Source organism: Lithobates pipiens, unplaced genomic scaffold, assembly GCF_037356315.1.
Source record: "Lithobates pipiens isolate NorthernLeopardFrog02 unplaced genomic scaffold, aLitPip1_a1.2 Scaffold_37, whole genome shotgun sequence".
NCBI lineage: Eukaryota > Metazoa > Chordata > Amphibia > Anura > Ranidae > Lithobates > Lithobates pipiens.
In genome coordinates this window covers 17,197,899-17,215,250 of record NW_027507825.1, presented here as the reverse complement: position 1 = coordinate 17,215,250, position 17,352 = coordinate 17,197,899, and the positions used below count along the sequence as shown (strand labels likewise).

General features: G+C 44.3%; 1 protein-coding gene across 2 annotated transcripts in view; it reads right to left on the bottom strand.

Annotated features, from left to right (window-relative positions):
* Positions 1-17,352, bottom strand: part of ATL1 (atlastin GTPase 1) — a 167,209-nt gene that overhangs the window by 12,869 nt on the left and 136,988 nt on the right. For both annotated transcript variants that reach the window (XM_077466774.1, XM_077466773.1), the window contains 2 exons: positions 7,436-7,492; positions 2,155-2,226 (listed from right to left, as the gene is read on the bottom strand). In XM_077466774.1, the coding sequence (XP_077322900.1) occupies positions 2,155-2,226; positions 7,436-7,492 (129 nt within the window). The remainder of the gene's footprint in view (positions 1-2,154; positions 2,227-7,435; positions 7,493-17,352) is intronic.

The window sequence follows — 17,352 nt, the reverse complement described above, 5'->3', positions numbered from 1 at the left end:
AATAGTTCTCTGGTCTCGGGGAACCCCCTGCTAAAAATTAGAAATCTACAACTCAAGATATATTAGTGTGATGGTCAGTGAGAAGAATGGTCCTTACACTTGTGGTCATTGGGAAGAATTACCTCCTTACAGATAGCTAAAAAGATCAATGGTTTGAGTGGGAACTTATCTGAGAGGCAGAAATTGCCCAATGCTGAAGGAACCCCTACAACCTCTGGAGGAACACTAGGGCTCCACGGAACCCTGGTTGAGAAACACTGCTCTAGGGTTTCCCCCATCCCCTGGGGCAGAGTTCTGATTGGCTACGCTGCATCCAGATGACCCTAGCGGCCTTTTGAGTCACACAGAGCCTTTTTTAAAGTGCCTGCTACTCACATGCATTTGTGAAGTGGCTAGTGTATGGAGAGGTACCCTGTCTGTCAGGGACAGCACTACTAACAGCCAAAACCAATCAACATTATTCGGTACTCCTCCTCCTGGACCTCTCTGCTGCCTTTGACACGGTTGACCACCCCCTCCTCCTCAAAAAACTCCACACCTTTGGTCTCCGTGGCTGTACTCTTCGCTGGTACCTTTACCGTTTCTTACAACTCCACTTCCTCCTCTGCTCTTCCTTTCTCAGTTGGGGTCCCCCAAGGTTCTGTTCTTGGACCACTCCTATTTTCAATCTACACCTCCTCCCTGGGTCAGCTGATAGCCTCCCACGGCTTTCAATACCACCTTTACGCTGACGACACCCAAATCTATTTCTCTAATCCTCAGCTCACTCCCTCTGTCTCCTCACGTATCACTAATTCACTATCAGATATATCAGTCTGGATGTCACACCACTTCCTCAAACTAAATCTATCCAAAACCGAACTTGTAATTATTCCTCCCCCATATGCCCCTTCCCCTGATCTCACTGTCCAAATTAATGGCACAACCATAAGCCCATCCCCCACATGCCAAGGTTCTAGGTGTAGTCCTGGACTCTGACCTCTCCTTCAAGCAACACATCCAATCACTGTCCAAATCCTGCCGCCTCAACCTCCACAACATCTCCAAAATACGCCCCTTTCTAACCAATGAGACAACAAAGCTCTTAATTCACTCGTTGGTCATCTCTCGCCTCGACTACCGCAACTCCCTTCTCATTGGCTTACCTCTACATAGTCTATCACCTCTTCAATCCATCATGAATGCCGCTGCCAGACTCATCCACCTTACCAATCGCTCTGTCTCGGCTACCCCTCTCTGTCAATCCCTCTACTGGCTTCCGCTCGGTCAAAGAATTAAATTCAAAATACTAACAACTACATAGAAAGCCGTCCACAACTCTGCCCCCAGCTACATCACTGGCCTATTCTCTAAATACCAACCTACTCGTTCTCTTCGTTCCTCTCAAGACCTCCTGCTCTCTAGCTCCCTCATCACCTCCTCCCATACTCGCCTCCAGGACTTTTCCAAAGCCTCTCCAATCCTATGGAATGCCCTACCCCAATCTGTCCGCCTATCTCCTACTTTATGAGCTTTTAGACCATCCCTGAAAACCCTTCTCTTCAGAGAAGCCTTCCCTACCCACACCTAACAAACTGTGTTTTCATTTTCTCCATCAACTCACCCCCCACAGTTATCACCTTTTTTGTTTCCACTTGACCCTCCCTTCTAGATTGTAAGCTCTAACGAGCAGGGGGCCCTCTGATCCCTCCTGTATTGATTTGTATTGTATGTGTACTGTCTGCCCTCATGTTGTAAAGCGCTGTGCAAACTGTTGGCGCTATATAAATCCTGAATAATAATAATAATAATAGTGGCAGGGAGAGGTTCCAGAAGAGTAGGGCCAATGTCTATATTTCTGAAAGCCCCCGCTTGGGTCAGACCTATGTCTACTCTTCTGAAAGCGTCTACTTGGGTCGGACCGGCCACACCACACTCCACCTCCCTCGCCAGACGCTGCCTTCAACGCAGGCCTACTAGTACCACTCTCCGCTACATTGACTGAGCTTCCTGGTTGGGCATTCTCTCCGCCTGGAATGTGGTTTCGGCTTTTGCAAGTTCTTTAAAATACTTGTTTTTCTGCATCTGGGCCTCAGTGTGATTTTTGCTGCCGCACCACGCTGCACCCAGCCCACATGCAAGTGGAAATGATTTCATCAAAATGGATTCACTTACCTCTTCCATTTTCTTATTGTACAAGTCTTTTGCTGTGGCCACGGCCGCCAAGTTGTTAGCTTCTGCTGTAGCCTGATGAAAAAGACGATAAAAATCAGGGGGGTTTGTTAAACTAAACGCAGGCTGATTTTTGAGATATCTATTAAAGCCCAACTCCAGTCAAAACTATAGTTTTCATTGCAGAGCGAATAAGGATAAAATCTGTCAAGTTTTTATTTTTGTAGCCATGTGTCCCTGTTTGGGAGATCACATAAAAGCAAAAAAGTGTCACCTGCCCTCCAATGGCTGAGTATCGAGGAGTGCCTAATACAAAAGTTGATATCACTTTTTGAAACATTTATTGTTTAAGAGGATCAAATACAGCCAACGCGTTTCGTGGGGAAAGACCTTCCCCTTCCTCAGGACTAATATGTAAAAAGAGCAATAAAAAAACGAAACATACCATAAATATCTCATATAAACAATATAGTGATATAAAGACATAGTTGAGTGAGTTTGGGGTGGAGGAACTTGGCTGGCCTGCACAGAGTCCTGACCTCAACCTGATAGAACACTTTTGGGATAAATTAGAGTGGAGACTGCGAGCCAGGCCTTCTCATTCAACATCAGTGCCTGACCTCACAAATACGCATCTGGAAGAATGGCCAAACATTCCCATAGACACTCCTAAACCTTGTGGACGGGCTTCCCAGAAGAGTTTCAACTCAATATTGAACTCTACGGATGAAGACTGGGATGCCATTAAACTTCATGTGCGTGTAAAGGCGTCCCAATACTTTGGGTAATAACGTGTATGTCCCTGTTTCTTGCACAACTTTGGAGTTCAAGTCTTTAGGTCAGATCCACTCAATCATTTGAGATCGCGCTAGTTCCTATAATAATACTATTGTCACAAACTTGTTATGCAACATTTGGGGCCTCATCCATGTTTTTTGAGGACACGTTTATCAAGGTAAAAGTGGCAATCTGTTGGTTTTTTACAATAAAGCACCCACTATTTTGGAAGCATCAACAGCTGTTAGGAGCGCCGTGGATTATATGAAATATTGTAGATTTCAAGTGAAGGAGTATTGTGAAGTCACTCCTATGGGGGACAGACAGCAAGAACATTTTACTGAAAAAGGGTCAGAACAGCGGTGGTCAACTTACTTGATATAAGGGGGCCTTGAGAGTGGCAGTGACATCACAAAATGGCCACACATATGTTCAATCTATGGAGTGCTACAGAAAATGGTCAGAGACTGGACATAATACAGTGGATGGTCAGAGACTGGACATACTATAGTGGATGGTCAGAGACTGGACATAATACAGTGGATGGTCAGAGACTGGACATACTATAGCGGATGGTCAGAGACTGGACATACTATAGCGGATGGTCAGAGACTGGACATACTATAGCGGATGGTCAGAGACTGGACATACTATAGTGGATGGTCAGAGACTGGACATACTATAGTGGATGGTCAGAGACTGGACATACTATAGTGGATGGTCAGAGACTGGACATACTATAGTGGATGGTCAGAGACTGGACATAATACAGCGGATGGTCAGAGACTGGACATACTATAGTGGATGGTCAGAGACTGGACATAATACAGCGGATGGTCAGAGACTGGACATACTATAGTGGATGGTCAGAGACTGGACATACTATAGCGGATGGTCAGAGACTGGACATAATACAGTGGATGGTCAGAGACTGGACATACTATAGTGGATGGTCAGAGACTGGACATAATACAGTGGATGGTCAGAGACTGGACATAATACAGTGGATGGTCAGAGACTGGACATACTATAGCAGATGGTCAGAGACTGGACATGCTGTAGTGGATGATCAGAGACTGGACATGCTGTAGTGGATGGTCAGAGACTGGACATACTATAGTGGATGGTCAGAGACTGGACATGCTGTAGTGGATGATCAGAGACTGGACATGCTGCTGTAGTGGATGATCAGAGACTGGACATGCTGTAGTGGATGATCAGAGACTGGACATGCTGTAGTGGATGGTCAGAGACTGGACATAATACAGTGGATGGTCAGAGACTGGACATACTATAGTGGATGGTCAGAGACTGGACATGCTGTAGTGGATGATCAGAGACTGGATATAATACAGTGGATGGTCAGAGACTGGACATACTATAGTGGATGGTCAGAGACTGGACATACTATAGTGGATGGTCAGAGACTGGACATGCTGTAGTGGATGATCAGAGACTGGACATGCTGTAGTGGATGATCAGAGACTGGACATGCTGTAGTGGATGGTCAGAGACTGGACATGCTGTAGTGGATGATCAGAGACTGGACATGCTGTAGTGGATGGTCAGAGACTGGACATAATACAGTGGATGGTCAGAGACTGGACATACTATAGTGGATGGTCAGAGACTGGACATACTATAGTGGATGGTCAGAGACTGGATATAATACAGTGGATGGTCAGAGACTGGATATAATACAGTGGATGGTCAGAGACTGGACATACTATAGTGGATGGTCAGAGACTGGACATGCTGTAGTGGATGATCAGAGACTGGACATGCTGTAGTGGATGATCAGAGACTGGACATGCTGTAGTGGATGATCAGAGACTGGACATGCTGTAGTGGATGGTCAGAGACTGGACATGCTGTAGTGGATGATCAGAGACTGGACATGCTGTAGTGGATGGTCAGAGACTGGACATAATACAGTGGAAGGTCAGAGACTGCAGAAATACCACAGATGTGTTTGGAGACAGGAAATATGCCGTAAGAGACTATTAGAAGCTGGAAAGTTACCACAGGACTAGTCTGCACCCTCTACAGCCTGCCTAAAATGTACTTGTATTCTCACTGAGGTCAGTTATGAAAGGTAAGTGACCTATGGACAATAAATATAATGTTACAGCTTACCTGACCTTAGCCGGCTGCATTCTTTTTATTTTTCCCAGCTAAGCATATTTTCAGAAAATACTTGTGATTCTGTAGGAAATCCAGTGTCCTTATCACTTCCCCTGAGATGATCTGAAATCTCAAAAATTCCCTTCCATCTCCTGTGAGCTACAAAACACCTTCCACCTATGTAATAAAGATGAGGAATGGGGGATGTGTTCTGTTGTTCTGTCCTAGGATGACAACACTGCTCCTCCTTACTCACTGTACATCATAGTGAGTAAGTGTTGTCACCCTAGGGCAGGAAATGTGTTATTGGTAGGATCACAGGGTAAAAAAGGTCTTAAAAGGTAACTATTGCAGCACCCGCATTTAAAGGTTAACTACATTTTTGTGGGGAAAAAAATTAACAAAAAAATAAATAAATATATACACACACACACACACACACACACACACACACACACACACAGACATATATAGTGTATACAATTGCGACACAAGTCATATTGTAATTAAATGTTATTAAAAATTACCTTTCCTTTTGCAGCTCTGTGATTTTCTGTAAAATGCAATATGGCAACCTGGAGGTGTTCTGTACACAGATGGTATACAGAGCACCCCCATATATGTAATTTCCTGCTTGTGTGATTGGCTTCCTGATTTTGCCAGAAGTCTGCACTAAGATACATATTTGATTTGGAGAATCCCCTGCCAAACAGAAATCCCATCTAAAGGGATGCGGACCCTGCAAGCTTCTTTATTAGAGCCCTGCAGGTGCAGCAGCTGATTGATAAACACCAAAACCACTCCCATACAGATTCCCTCACATGGACACAAACAGTGGCGGCCAGTGGCGGTCAAAGAAAACCTGCCACCCCTCACTCACACTATCACAGCCAACAACCACCCCCCCCCCCACAGGAGATGGACGGGAAGGAGGTGATTTGTGGCCTTTCCTTAAGCTGCTCCTCGCTCCAGCATGCTGCAGCTTGTCATGGAAAGTCCCGAGGCATTGCTTCTCCTCCCAGCCAAACAGGAAGTGGGTCAAAGTTGGCCGAACAGGAACAGGAAGTGAGTCTTAAGACTCTCAGCCAATCAGGTCCCAGGACCCAATTCCTGATTGGCCAGGAGGAGAAGCAGGAAAACATTAGCGAATATTAATTAGCTGGGTTGGCTCAGGGCGTAGTGCTCTGCGCCCCAAATCCACCCTTTTTTTTTAAACCAATTACAGCCTCCGGCTCTAATCATTTGCTTAAAAAAAAAAGAAAAAAAAAAAAACATCATTGGAATCCATACGTCCGGCTCCCTGCATGTAGATTAGGGGCGGGGTGCATGGATTAGGGGGCGGCGCCCCTGCACCCTAATGGAGCGGCCGTCACTGCAGACAAAACGCTATTCCTTCAGAAAAATAAAAGTTAGGAATATGCAACAAAGTTTTTTAAAATCCTTGTAATGTACATAGATCACCCAGAGGGGAATATTTTTTTCTAAACAAAAGTGGAGTCACCCTTTAATGACTGGTAATATGCAGTATATTCCATTTTTGGGTTTGAGTTTAGATAAACTTTAAGGCTGGATTCTGCATTTTGCAGATTTGCACAACAGAACGTGTTCCATAGGAAACAATGGTGAATGAACTGTAGTACAAATCTGAAAAATGCAAAAAGCACTAAAAATGCATAGGTGTGAATCCAGCCTAAATCACCTTACAAGCAGAGCCATTTTTAAGGCAGGGCAAAAGGGGCAGCTGCTCTGGGCCCTGTCATTGTTGCGGGGCCCAAAGCAGCTGCCTCATACTTGCCAACTATTCTGGTTTAAATTCCCTCATCCCTTGAGGTTTTAGTCCTGTGCCGTGTTCCAATATCTCAATGTGAAGTGCTGCTACTAATGCTGCCCAGCTCTGCCCTATTGTTGTGTACAGATGACTCACCTGCAGACACTGTGTTTACATGTAAATTACCAGCATTCATATGTAAATAGCGACAGCATTCATATGTAAATAGTGGCGGCCGGTGGCATTGATATGTATATCATGCCCCCCTGAGGTTATATCCACAGTAATCTCTAGCAACAAGAAGAAATCATGTGCTGTAACCACTAGCTACTAATAAGTGAACCGTAATGTGTGCTGTAACCTCTAGCAACCAGTCAGTGAGCGGTAATGATACACTGTAACCTCTGGCAACCAATCGCAAAAGCTGCCTGATCTAATTCAGTAAACTGATTTTGAGTCTAGCTGCTATTTATTGTATGTCTCAGAGCAGGTGGAGAGCAAAACTGTATGAGGGGGCCCCCCCCCTCCAAGAAAAGTTTTGCTCGGGGGTCCAATCACTATTAAAGATGGCCCTGCTTACAAGCATTTGAAAAATGAAAAATGAAACTGGTTTACCTGTAACATTGATTTTGGGTGTGGTAACTCCTCTCCTTGGTAAATCTTGATGTAAGCCTGTTATGAGAAGAAGTAGTGTTGTGTTAGCAATTTATCATCTTAGCTTCCTAATAACAAACACAACGCCCCTGAAATTTGTTGGAATTCTTTTGTAACTCTCTGGACATGCAAAATAAAGATTTACTGGACTTACTGTACATTATTCTAATTAATATTAGGCAAGCTTTATATAGGCCCAACAATGTGCACAACGCTTTACAAAATTAGGCTAAGTGCACACTAGTGCAGTCCCTGAAAAGTGCTTTTTGAAGGCCATCCTGTCACCCCCTAAAAATGATTGTTTTCTCTTTGGCAACAGTTTTGAATGGAACTACCATAAAGCAAGTGTTTGGCTTGCAGTTGCAGCCTGGTCCCATTGACTTGAATGTGCAAGTTTTTTTAATTTTTTTATTGCATTTGAAAGACCGCTGCGCAAATACAATGAGACATAAAATATTGCAAGAATCATAATTTTATTCTCTAGGGCAGTGATGGCGAACCTTGGCACCCTAGATGTTTTGGAACTACATTTCCCATGATGCTCATGCACTCTGCAGTGTAGCTGAGCATCATGGGAAATGTAGTTCCAAAACATCTGGGGTGCCAAGGTTCGCCATCACTGCTCTATTGTCTCTGCTAAAAATATATATATATATATTATATATGTAGCGCTGGCTATGGTTTTGAAAAGTTAATTTGCCTGAAGCCACAGTTGGGCTTTGGGACCTATTTCTCAAAATTTCTGGTCTCAGTACCAGCCTAGCTGGGTTGTACTGGGTTCTCCTTGACCACAGGCACAACACACAAATCAAAAACATGAATATTTTATTAACAAATACAGAACAAAAGATACACATAAATACATTAAAACCAGAGGGACTACTAAGCAAACAGTGTCCCAATGGTGTAGCAAAATGTTATAAACACATAATTACATAAAAAAAAAAAAACTAACCAATAAATATTAATCATACTCAAAGCTGATGACCCCACAACCTGACGCGTTTCTAGTTGCTGAAAACTTTCCTCAGGGGTGAAGAGCAAAAAGTTGGGTGGTAAGTTGATAATAATCTGAGATATTAAATCAAAGATAGATGTATTGGGACCATTACATACAAATGCCTGTCACTGGTTTGTGTGGCTTTGTCCCAGACTGGTATTTGGCCAGGACTACTTCCCTTTTGGTCCACCCTTCCCAATCTTCTGTGTAAAGAAAAAATGGGTTGCACAAATCTGTAGGTGCCTTAATTCTCATATACAAAAGGTTATACTCAAAATAAGCAAAAAGCTTCAATAGGCTCAAGATTTGCAAAGAGGATGTGCCAGCAGGAGAGACTGAAGCCAGGGGCTCGGCAATGCGGCGCATAGATTAATTGACAAATCACAGAGTGTTTCCATGTGTGTGGCAAAGGGATCAAGCGGATTGCAAAAGAATGGAAGTGGCTACATCCCTTTGATTTATTATCTCAGAATTATCAACTTACCACCCAACTTTTTGCTCTTCACCCCTGAGGAAAGTTTTCAGCAACTAGAAACGTGTCGGTTGTGGGGTCATCAGCTTAGAGTATGATTAATATTTATTGGTTCGTTTTTTTTTAATGTAATTATGTGTTTATAACATTTTGCTACACCATTGGGACACTGTTTGCTTAGTAGTCCCTCTGGTTTTAATGTATTTATGTGTATCTTTTGTTCTGTATTTGTTAATAAAATATTCATGTTTTTGATATGTGTGTGGTGTTGGTGGTCACTTATAATCCCATTTATATAGGGGGATTTTTTTGTTTAAAATGTATCAGGGATGAGACCACCACACTAGAATCTTTTGATCCACTGAGAGCCCCCTTCCCTCTTTCCTTGACCACAGGTGTCGCTGTCACTGCTGGCAAGACGCAGTCTAGCTGGGTGCATTGAATGCCACTATCCTCTCGAAAACCAGCCCAGTGGGAGTGTTCTCCTGCTGTGCATTCTGGGGGGGGGGGGGGTGGTATTTAAGGTACCGATGCCACGTTAGCGGGGAGATTTTTTTTCTGTCCGTTTGGTTCTGGTGGTCCTCCTGGCCTGGGGTGCGGAACCATGCATCTTGAGTTTCGGGGCCCGGCTGGCACAAGGTGACGTAAGTGCAGGGACAGGCCCGAGTGAAGTTTCGGGGCCTACTGATCCAAGGGTGGTCCGGTGTCCTCTTATCTGAAGGGAGAGGCCCAGCAACTGAAGAACCCCAGGGGAGGACTCTTCAAGAGAAGGCCGTGCACAAGGCTGGCTTCTCTGAAGGAGCCTGGAGACTTAGTTGAAGGACGCTACCTGGATCAACATTCATATGGTATCGCCGGATCGGCTGAGAGAACCTGGTACCGTATGTTAGCTCTTTAAGTTTATCTACGTCCCTCAGTAACGCTAAAGTGTACATCACAAGTCTGTGGCAGAGACTTTACCGAGCATCCCACCGGCTGCTAGGCCTAGTGAGAGGAGGTCTATCCGGGGGTTGTTAAATCCAGTTGTGAAACAGTTGCTATTCTCTGGATTTTTCATTCTTCCATTCTTTTGCAATCCAAGTACCTGAATTTCCTCCTAACCCTCTACCCTTTATTGAAAGACTCTGCTTCTGTTCTAAATAAATAACCCAAAAGAAGATTCAGTGTCAGTTTCCACATTCTTTGGGCCATCTACCACGGGAATCCCTAGACGGGGAAGCAAACAAGAAGGTAACGGTAAGCCCAAATAAAACCAGCAGCTCTTTCGGGGGTCAGTGCTACTATCTATCTATCTATCTATCTATCTATCTATCTATCTATCTATATATATATAAAAAATAATAGTTTCGGGGTTCCAAGTAATTTTCCAGCAAAAAAATACCAAATTTAAACTTGTGAACAAAAAGTTCCAGAAAAGGCCCGGTAAGCAAGTGGTTAAAGTAGGACTATAGGCAAATCTTTGTTTTCCATTTAGGATAGAGCAAGGGAGGGTTATAACCCCTGTCAGTTTCATTTTTTTTGTATTTAGTTTGACCATTGCAGAGAATTCCCATCACTTCCTGTCCCATAGCCAACCAAAAATTGTGGGGGATCCCTGCAAATTAATCCTTTACTTTCACTGATAATGGTAAACAGTCATGTTGGAACAGAAGGGGTCATCTTCAAACTGTTTCCACAAAGTTGGGAGCATGAAATTGTCCAAAATGTTTTGGTATGCTGACACCTTAGGAGCTTCCTTCACTGGTACTCAGGGGCCAAGCCCAACCCCTGAAAAACAACCCCCACACCATAATACCCCCCTCCACCAAATCATTTGGACCAGTGTACAAAGTAAGGTCCATAAAGACATGGATGAGCGAGTTTGGGGTGGAGGGACCTGACTGGCCTGTACAGAGTCCTGACCTCAACCCGATAGAAAACCTTTGGGAAGAATGGTCAAACATTCCCATAGACACTCTCCTAAACCTTGTGGACGGCCTTCCCAGAAGAGCTGAAGCTGGTCTAGCGGCAAAGGGTGGGCCAATTTAATATTGAACCCTAGGAACTAAGACTGGGAAACCATTAAAGTGCATGTGTAAAGGCAGGTGTCCCAATACTTTTGGTAATATAGTGTGAAGTTAAAGCGGTAGTAAACCGCACAATGTTTTTAACCCTGCAAGGTAAAGGTATAATGTACTAGTATGCATGGCATACTAGCATATTATGAAATACTTGCCTTAGAACAAAGCCCTCCTGTGGCGCACTGTCACCACCGAGAGGGCTTCAGTCTTCACCCAGTCTTCCTTCAAGGTGTGCGGATAGCTGTCATTTTATTATCACTCCCGCGCATGCGCACAGGTGTCATGGACCGCGGCACGGGGCTCTGAAGGGACAGCACGGGCACACCGTCCCTTCAGAGTACATGCGCCGTGACGTAACTGGCTGCATGCAGTTGTGAATATCTTCTAAACAGTACAGGTTTAGGAGATATTCACGATATCTTCAAGTAAGCCTTATTATAGGCTTACCTGTAGGTAGAAGTGCAAAAATAAACTTTACTTCGGGCACAGGAGGAGGACTGTTGACGCCCTCCTGGCAAAGTAGGCCCACGCTGTAGCCATCATTCAGCTATAACGCGGATCTGAAGAAGTTAAATGGAAAATGTCATGAGACTTCTAGTTCTCTTGATGCTTCAATGAGTCCTCAACACTTTTTTTGACACTCCTTTACAGGAAGCTTGTTCCAGGCTGTCAGAAGGAGGCCAGCATACCGTCTTACGCTACACGACAGCTGCACTTTAAACTGGAACTCGGCGTCCATTTTTGGATGATGGTTCGAACAGTGCTTGAACTGATAGTTGTCCTGTGGACAGATTCTCCCCCCTGAGCTGTGGATCTCTGCAGCTCCTCCAGAGTCACCATGGATCTCTTGGCTCTTCTCTGAAGAATGCTCTCCTTGCCCGGCCGGTCAGTTTAGGTGGACGGCCATGTCTTGGTAGGTTTACAGTTGTGCCCATACTTCCCTTACATTTTTGGATGATGGATTGAACAGTGCTCTGTGAGATGTTCAAAGCTTGGGAATTTTTTTTAGAACCTAACCCCGCTTTATACTTCTCCACAACTTTATCCCGAACCTGCCTGGTGTGTTCCTTGGCCTTCACGATTCTGTGTGTTTGCTAAGGTTCTCTAAAGTCTCGTACACACGATCGGATTGATGGCCAACAGAGCGTCAGACTTTTGTCTGAAGGGCGTGTGCCAGGAACTTGTCTCGCATACTAATGGCACACAATTGTCCGCCAACAAACGCGAACTTACAACATGGAATTTCAGCTCTTGAGCGCCACCCTTTGGGCACCTTCTGTGAATGTCGTGTTTGGTGAGCATTGATTCCAAGCATGCGCGTTTTGTTCTTTGGACTTTTGTAGACACAATACGAAAATCCGACAATAGACCGTTGTCTGCCGAAAATTTACTAGCCTGCCATCCAACATTTGTTGGTGGAAAGTTGGACAACATCTGATGGAGCGTACTAACAGCCGGATTTTAGACAGTCTGTCATCACACAATTCCCTGCCGAAAATCCAAAACGTATGTGCGAGGCTTAAGGCCTCATACACACGATATGAAAATCAGAAGGGAGAATTCGTACGACGATCTGTCTGCAGATTTTTGGATCGTTAGTACGGTGCTTTCGACAGCCGATTTGACTTTTTTTCGACAGACAAAAGGCGTATGTGCAGACTATGACATTTTTGGTCGGCTGTGAACTCAACGTCTGATTTTCGGATGGTCGGTACAGAAATCGTCACACAAAAGTTGAAAGTACAAACATGCATGCTTGGAATTGAGGAACGACCGGGAAGAATTTGATCCTGTAAACTACTGTTTCTAATCTAGATTTAACATTCGTGGCGCGGCAATTGATGAAATCTGGAAACGCAGCGCACAATTCTCATCTTCTTTAATGGGATATTAATGAAGCTGCTTTGCTGGTGATACTGATGGCGTTATGCCAAACGTATTTTAAAAGGAATTTGTTTTGTACGATCTGAAAATCGCAAATCCACGCTCACCAAAATTCTAACATGAAATTAGCAGAAGGAGCCCAAAGGGCGGCGCTTGAAAAATGAACATCCGCTTTATACTCTCATAGTACGTCATTATGTTCGTGCTTGTCAAACAACAATTTGCGAATAGTTCGTATGCTATGCAAAATCCCGCACACGCCCTTTTTGACAAAAATCAGACGCTCGGTCATACAACAACCAAAGTGGCACGGGCAGGCATATTGGCGTACAGGTAAGTCCATTTTTATATGCCTCCCTGCTGGAGGCACGCTCGTGTGTCGGTCGAGACCCCCGTGAGTCTGGTCGCAGGTCCCGCGGACTCGATCGCCGCGGGGATACCCGCGATCGTCTCACGAGGCGGCTGAACGGGGAGATGCCATTGTAAACAGCATCTCCCCGTTCTGCCTAGCAACAAGTGACGCTGATCTCTGCTTCATGTGATTGGAGCAGAGATCAGTGTTCACTAACACACAGCCCAGCCCCCCACAGTTAGTAACACGCCCCTAGGAACACTTAACCCCTACACTGCCACCCCCTGGTTAACCCCTTTACCGCCAGTGTAATTTACACAGGAATCACTGCATTTGTATAGCACTGATTGCTGTATAAATGACAATGGTCCCAAAAATGTGTCAGAAATCTCCGATGTGCCCGCCGTAATGTTGCAGTCACAATAAAAATCGCTGATCGCCGCCATTACTAGTAAAAAAAAAAAAAAAAATATTAATAAAAATGCCATAAAACTATCCCCTATTTTATAAGCGCTATAACTTTTGCGCAAACCAATCAATAATCGCTTATTGCGATTTTTTTTACCAAAAATATGTAGAAGAATACGTATCGGCCTAAACTGAGGGGAAAAAAAAGGTTTTTTATATATTTTTGGGGGATATTTATTATAACAAAAAGTCAAAATTGTTGCTCTATTTTTGTTTATAGCGCAAAAAATAAAAACCGCAAGGAGGTGATCAAATACCACCAAAAGAAAGCTCTATTTGTGGGGAAAAAAGGACGTCAATTTTGTTTGGGAGCCACGTCGCACGACCACGCAATTGTCAGTTAAAGCGACGCAGTGCCGAATCACAAAAAAGTGCTCTGGTCTTAAGCCAGCAAAATGGTCCGGGGGCTGAAAGTGGTTAAGGGTTCCTCTGTAGAAAAAAGAAAAAACTGCGCTTAGCCAAATCAAACAAAACCGAAACAAGCAGCAATACCCAAATGTTATACTACATTCACAGAAAAAAGAAAAAAGAAGTGAGCTGCGCTAAAGGGTTTCTCTGTGTTGAAAAGGTTGAGAAAAGGCTGCTCTATCCCATAAAATACATGAATGTTTTTGATTGTAACATGACAAAATGTGGAACGTTTCAAGGGGTATGAATACTTTTTCAAGGCACTGTACGTGTCGTTGTTGGGTCATACAGCAATCGGTTTCTTTTATCCTTCCCTATTGTTAATTACCATTAAGCTAAATGTCTCTATGGCACGGCGTCCAAAATGATTGCTATATATCTTTACACTTTATGAAAATGTTCAATCAGGTTTATTGAAACAGAAATACATTTTTGTGATCTGTCTTACCTGCTAAAGGATCTGTATATATATATATATATATATCTCTCTCTTCTGTCCACCCAGCCCCGAGATTCACACAGCCCTGGCACAAAGCACAGTCCTATCAGGCAGGGCAAGGACACCTGCTTTTTCCTTTACCGCAATTAACTACAACTTACAGGTCTTGTCCCTGCATCGGTAGATCGATAAGCTCGTCTCTCTACTCTCTCCTCCTATCAGCATACTTCTGGAGCAGCTTTTCCCTCTCTTAGTCTAAGCTCTGCTGTAAATGGACTCCTCACTCTGTCCAGAGCTTAAAAGGCTATTTTTTTATTTTGCTGGAGCTGAATTTGCAATCGCAACAGTGACACGAATGAGTTATGTTTTCCTCTTCTTTTTTTTTTTTTTAAATGTTTTCGAAGTGTTGGTGTGTTTCAGTTTGATAGGAGACGAATTTCTCGAAGTGTAGATAGAATGACATATCACATCACTCCCCCCACAGGAGATAAACGCCCCCTGTCCTCACGTGGGACAATCTAGAGGAGATTATACAGTCAGGCTGCAACGCGTGTGTCGCCAATTTATAAGAACGTCAAATGTTTTTGTTTATTTTGGATATCATGGGGAAAGGTAGAATCCGTGTAAAAGCAATATTAAACCCAAAAATGATATTTCAGCATATCAATTCTTATGCCGCGTACACGCGATCGGAATTCCGGCCAGAAAAAGACCGATGAGAGCTTTTCAATCGGAAAATGCGACCGTGTGTGGGGTCCATCGGAAATTTAGCTGTCCGAATTACCGCCAGCCAAAAATCGGTAGCATGTTCTCAATTTTCAAGGGGGGGGGGGGGTTTATGTGGCGCTAACCAAACTATTCAAAATCATACATAAATTAACAATAAATATATTATATAAACAATGTGCAAAAAAAGTGTAAACACTGTGCAAATATGTGCAAAACAGTAAAGTGCATAAAATTTCAATATAACGTATTGAAAATAAAATTAATACAGTGCATTAAACAATATGCAATCAATAAGTCCATGCAATAGTGCGATACTGTGCAAATCCTGTAGACGTGTATTGTATCAAGTCAAATCATCAGTCAGTCAGTGGAAGGAATAGTGCCCCATCACTGGTGTCAGTGGGAGGAATAGTGCCCCATCACTGGTGTCAGTGGGAGGAATAGTGCCCCATCACTGGTGTCAGTGGGAAGAATAGTGCCCCATCATTGGTGTCAGTGGGAGGAATAGTGCCCCATCATTGGTGTCAGTGGGAAGAATAGTGCCCCATCATTGGTGTCAGTGGGAAGAATAGTGCCCCATCATTGGTGTCAGTGGGAAGAATAGTGCCCCATCATTGGTGTCAGTGGGAGGAATAGTGCCCCATCATTGGTGTCAGTGGGAGGAATAGTGCCCCATCACTGGTGTCAGTGGGAAGAATAGTGCCCCATCATTGGTGTCAGTGGGAGGAATAGTGCCCCATCATTGGTGTCAGTGGGAAGAATAGTGCCCCATCATTGGTGTCAGTGGGAAGAATAGTGCCCCATCATTGGTATCAGTGGGAAGAATAGTGCCCCATCATTGGTATCAGTGGGAAGAATAGTGCCCCATCATTGGTATCAGTGGGAAGAATAGTGCCCCATCATTGGTATCAGTGGCAAGAATAGTGCCCCATCATTGGTATCAGTGGCAAGAATAGTGCCCCATCTTTGGTATCAGTGGCAAGAATAGTGCCCCATCATTGGTATCAGTGGCAAGAATAGTGCCCCATCATTGGTATCAGTGGCAAGAATAGTGCCCCATCATTGGTATCAGTGGCAAGAATAGTGCCCCATCATTGGTATCAGTGGGAAGAATAGTGCCCCATCATTGGTATCAGTGGGAAGAATAGTGCCCCATCATTGGTATCGGTGGGAAGAATAGTGCCCCATCATTGGTATCAGTGGGAAGAATAGTGCCCCATCATTGGTATCAGTGGGAAGAATAGTGCCCCATCATTGGTATCAGTGGGAAGAATAGTGCCCCATCATTGGTATCAGTGGGAAGAATAGTGCCCCATCATTGGTATCAGTGGGAAAAATAGCGCCCCATCATTGGTATCAGTGGGAAGAATAGCGCCCCATCATTGGTGTCAGTGGGAAGAGTAGTGCCCCATCATTGGTATCAGTGGGAAGAGTAGTGCCCCATCATTGGTATCAGTGGGAAGAATAGTGCCCCATCATTGGTATCAGTGGGAAGAATAGTGCCCCATCATTGGTATCAGTGGGAAGAATAGTGCCCCATCATTGGTGTCAGTGGGAAGAATAGTGCCCCATCATTGGTGTCAGTGGCAAGAATAGTGCCCCATCATTGGTGTCAGTGGCAAGAATAGTGCCCCATCATTGGTGTCAGTGGCAAGAATAGTGCCCCATCATTGGTATCAGTGGGAAGAATAGTGCCCCATCATTGGTATCAGTGGGAAGAATAGTGCCCCATCATTGGTATCGGTGGGAAGAATAGTGCCCCATCATTGGTATCAGTGGGAAGAATAGTGCCCCATCATTGGTATCAGTGGGAAGAATAGTGCCCCATCATTGGTATCAGTGGGAAGAATAGTGCCCCATCATTGGTATCAGTGGGAAGAATAGTGCCCCATCATTGGTATCAGTGGGAAGAATAGCGCCCCATCATTGGTGTCAGTGGGAAGAATAGTGCCCCATCATTGGTATCGGTGGGAAGAATAGTGCCCCATCATTGGTATCGGTGGGAAGAATAGTGCCCCATCATTGGTATCGGTGGGAGGACTAGTGCCCCATCATTGGTATCAGTG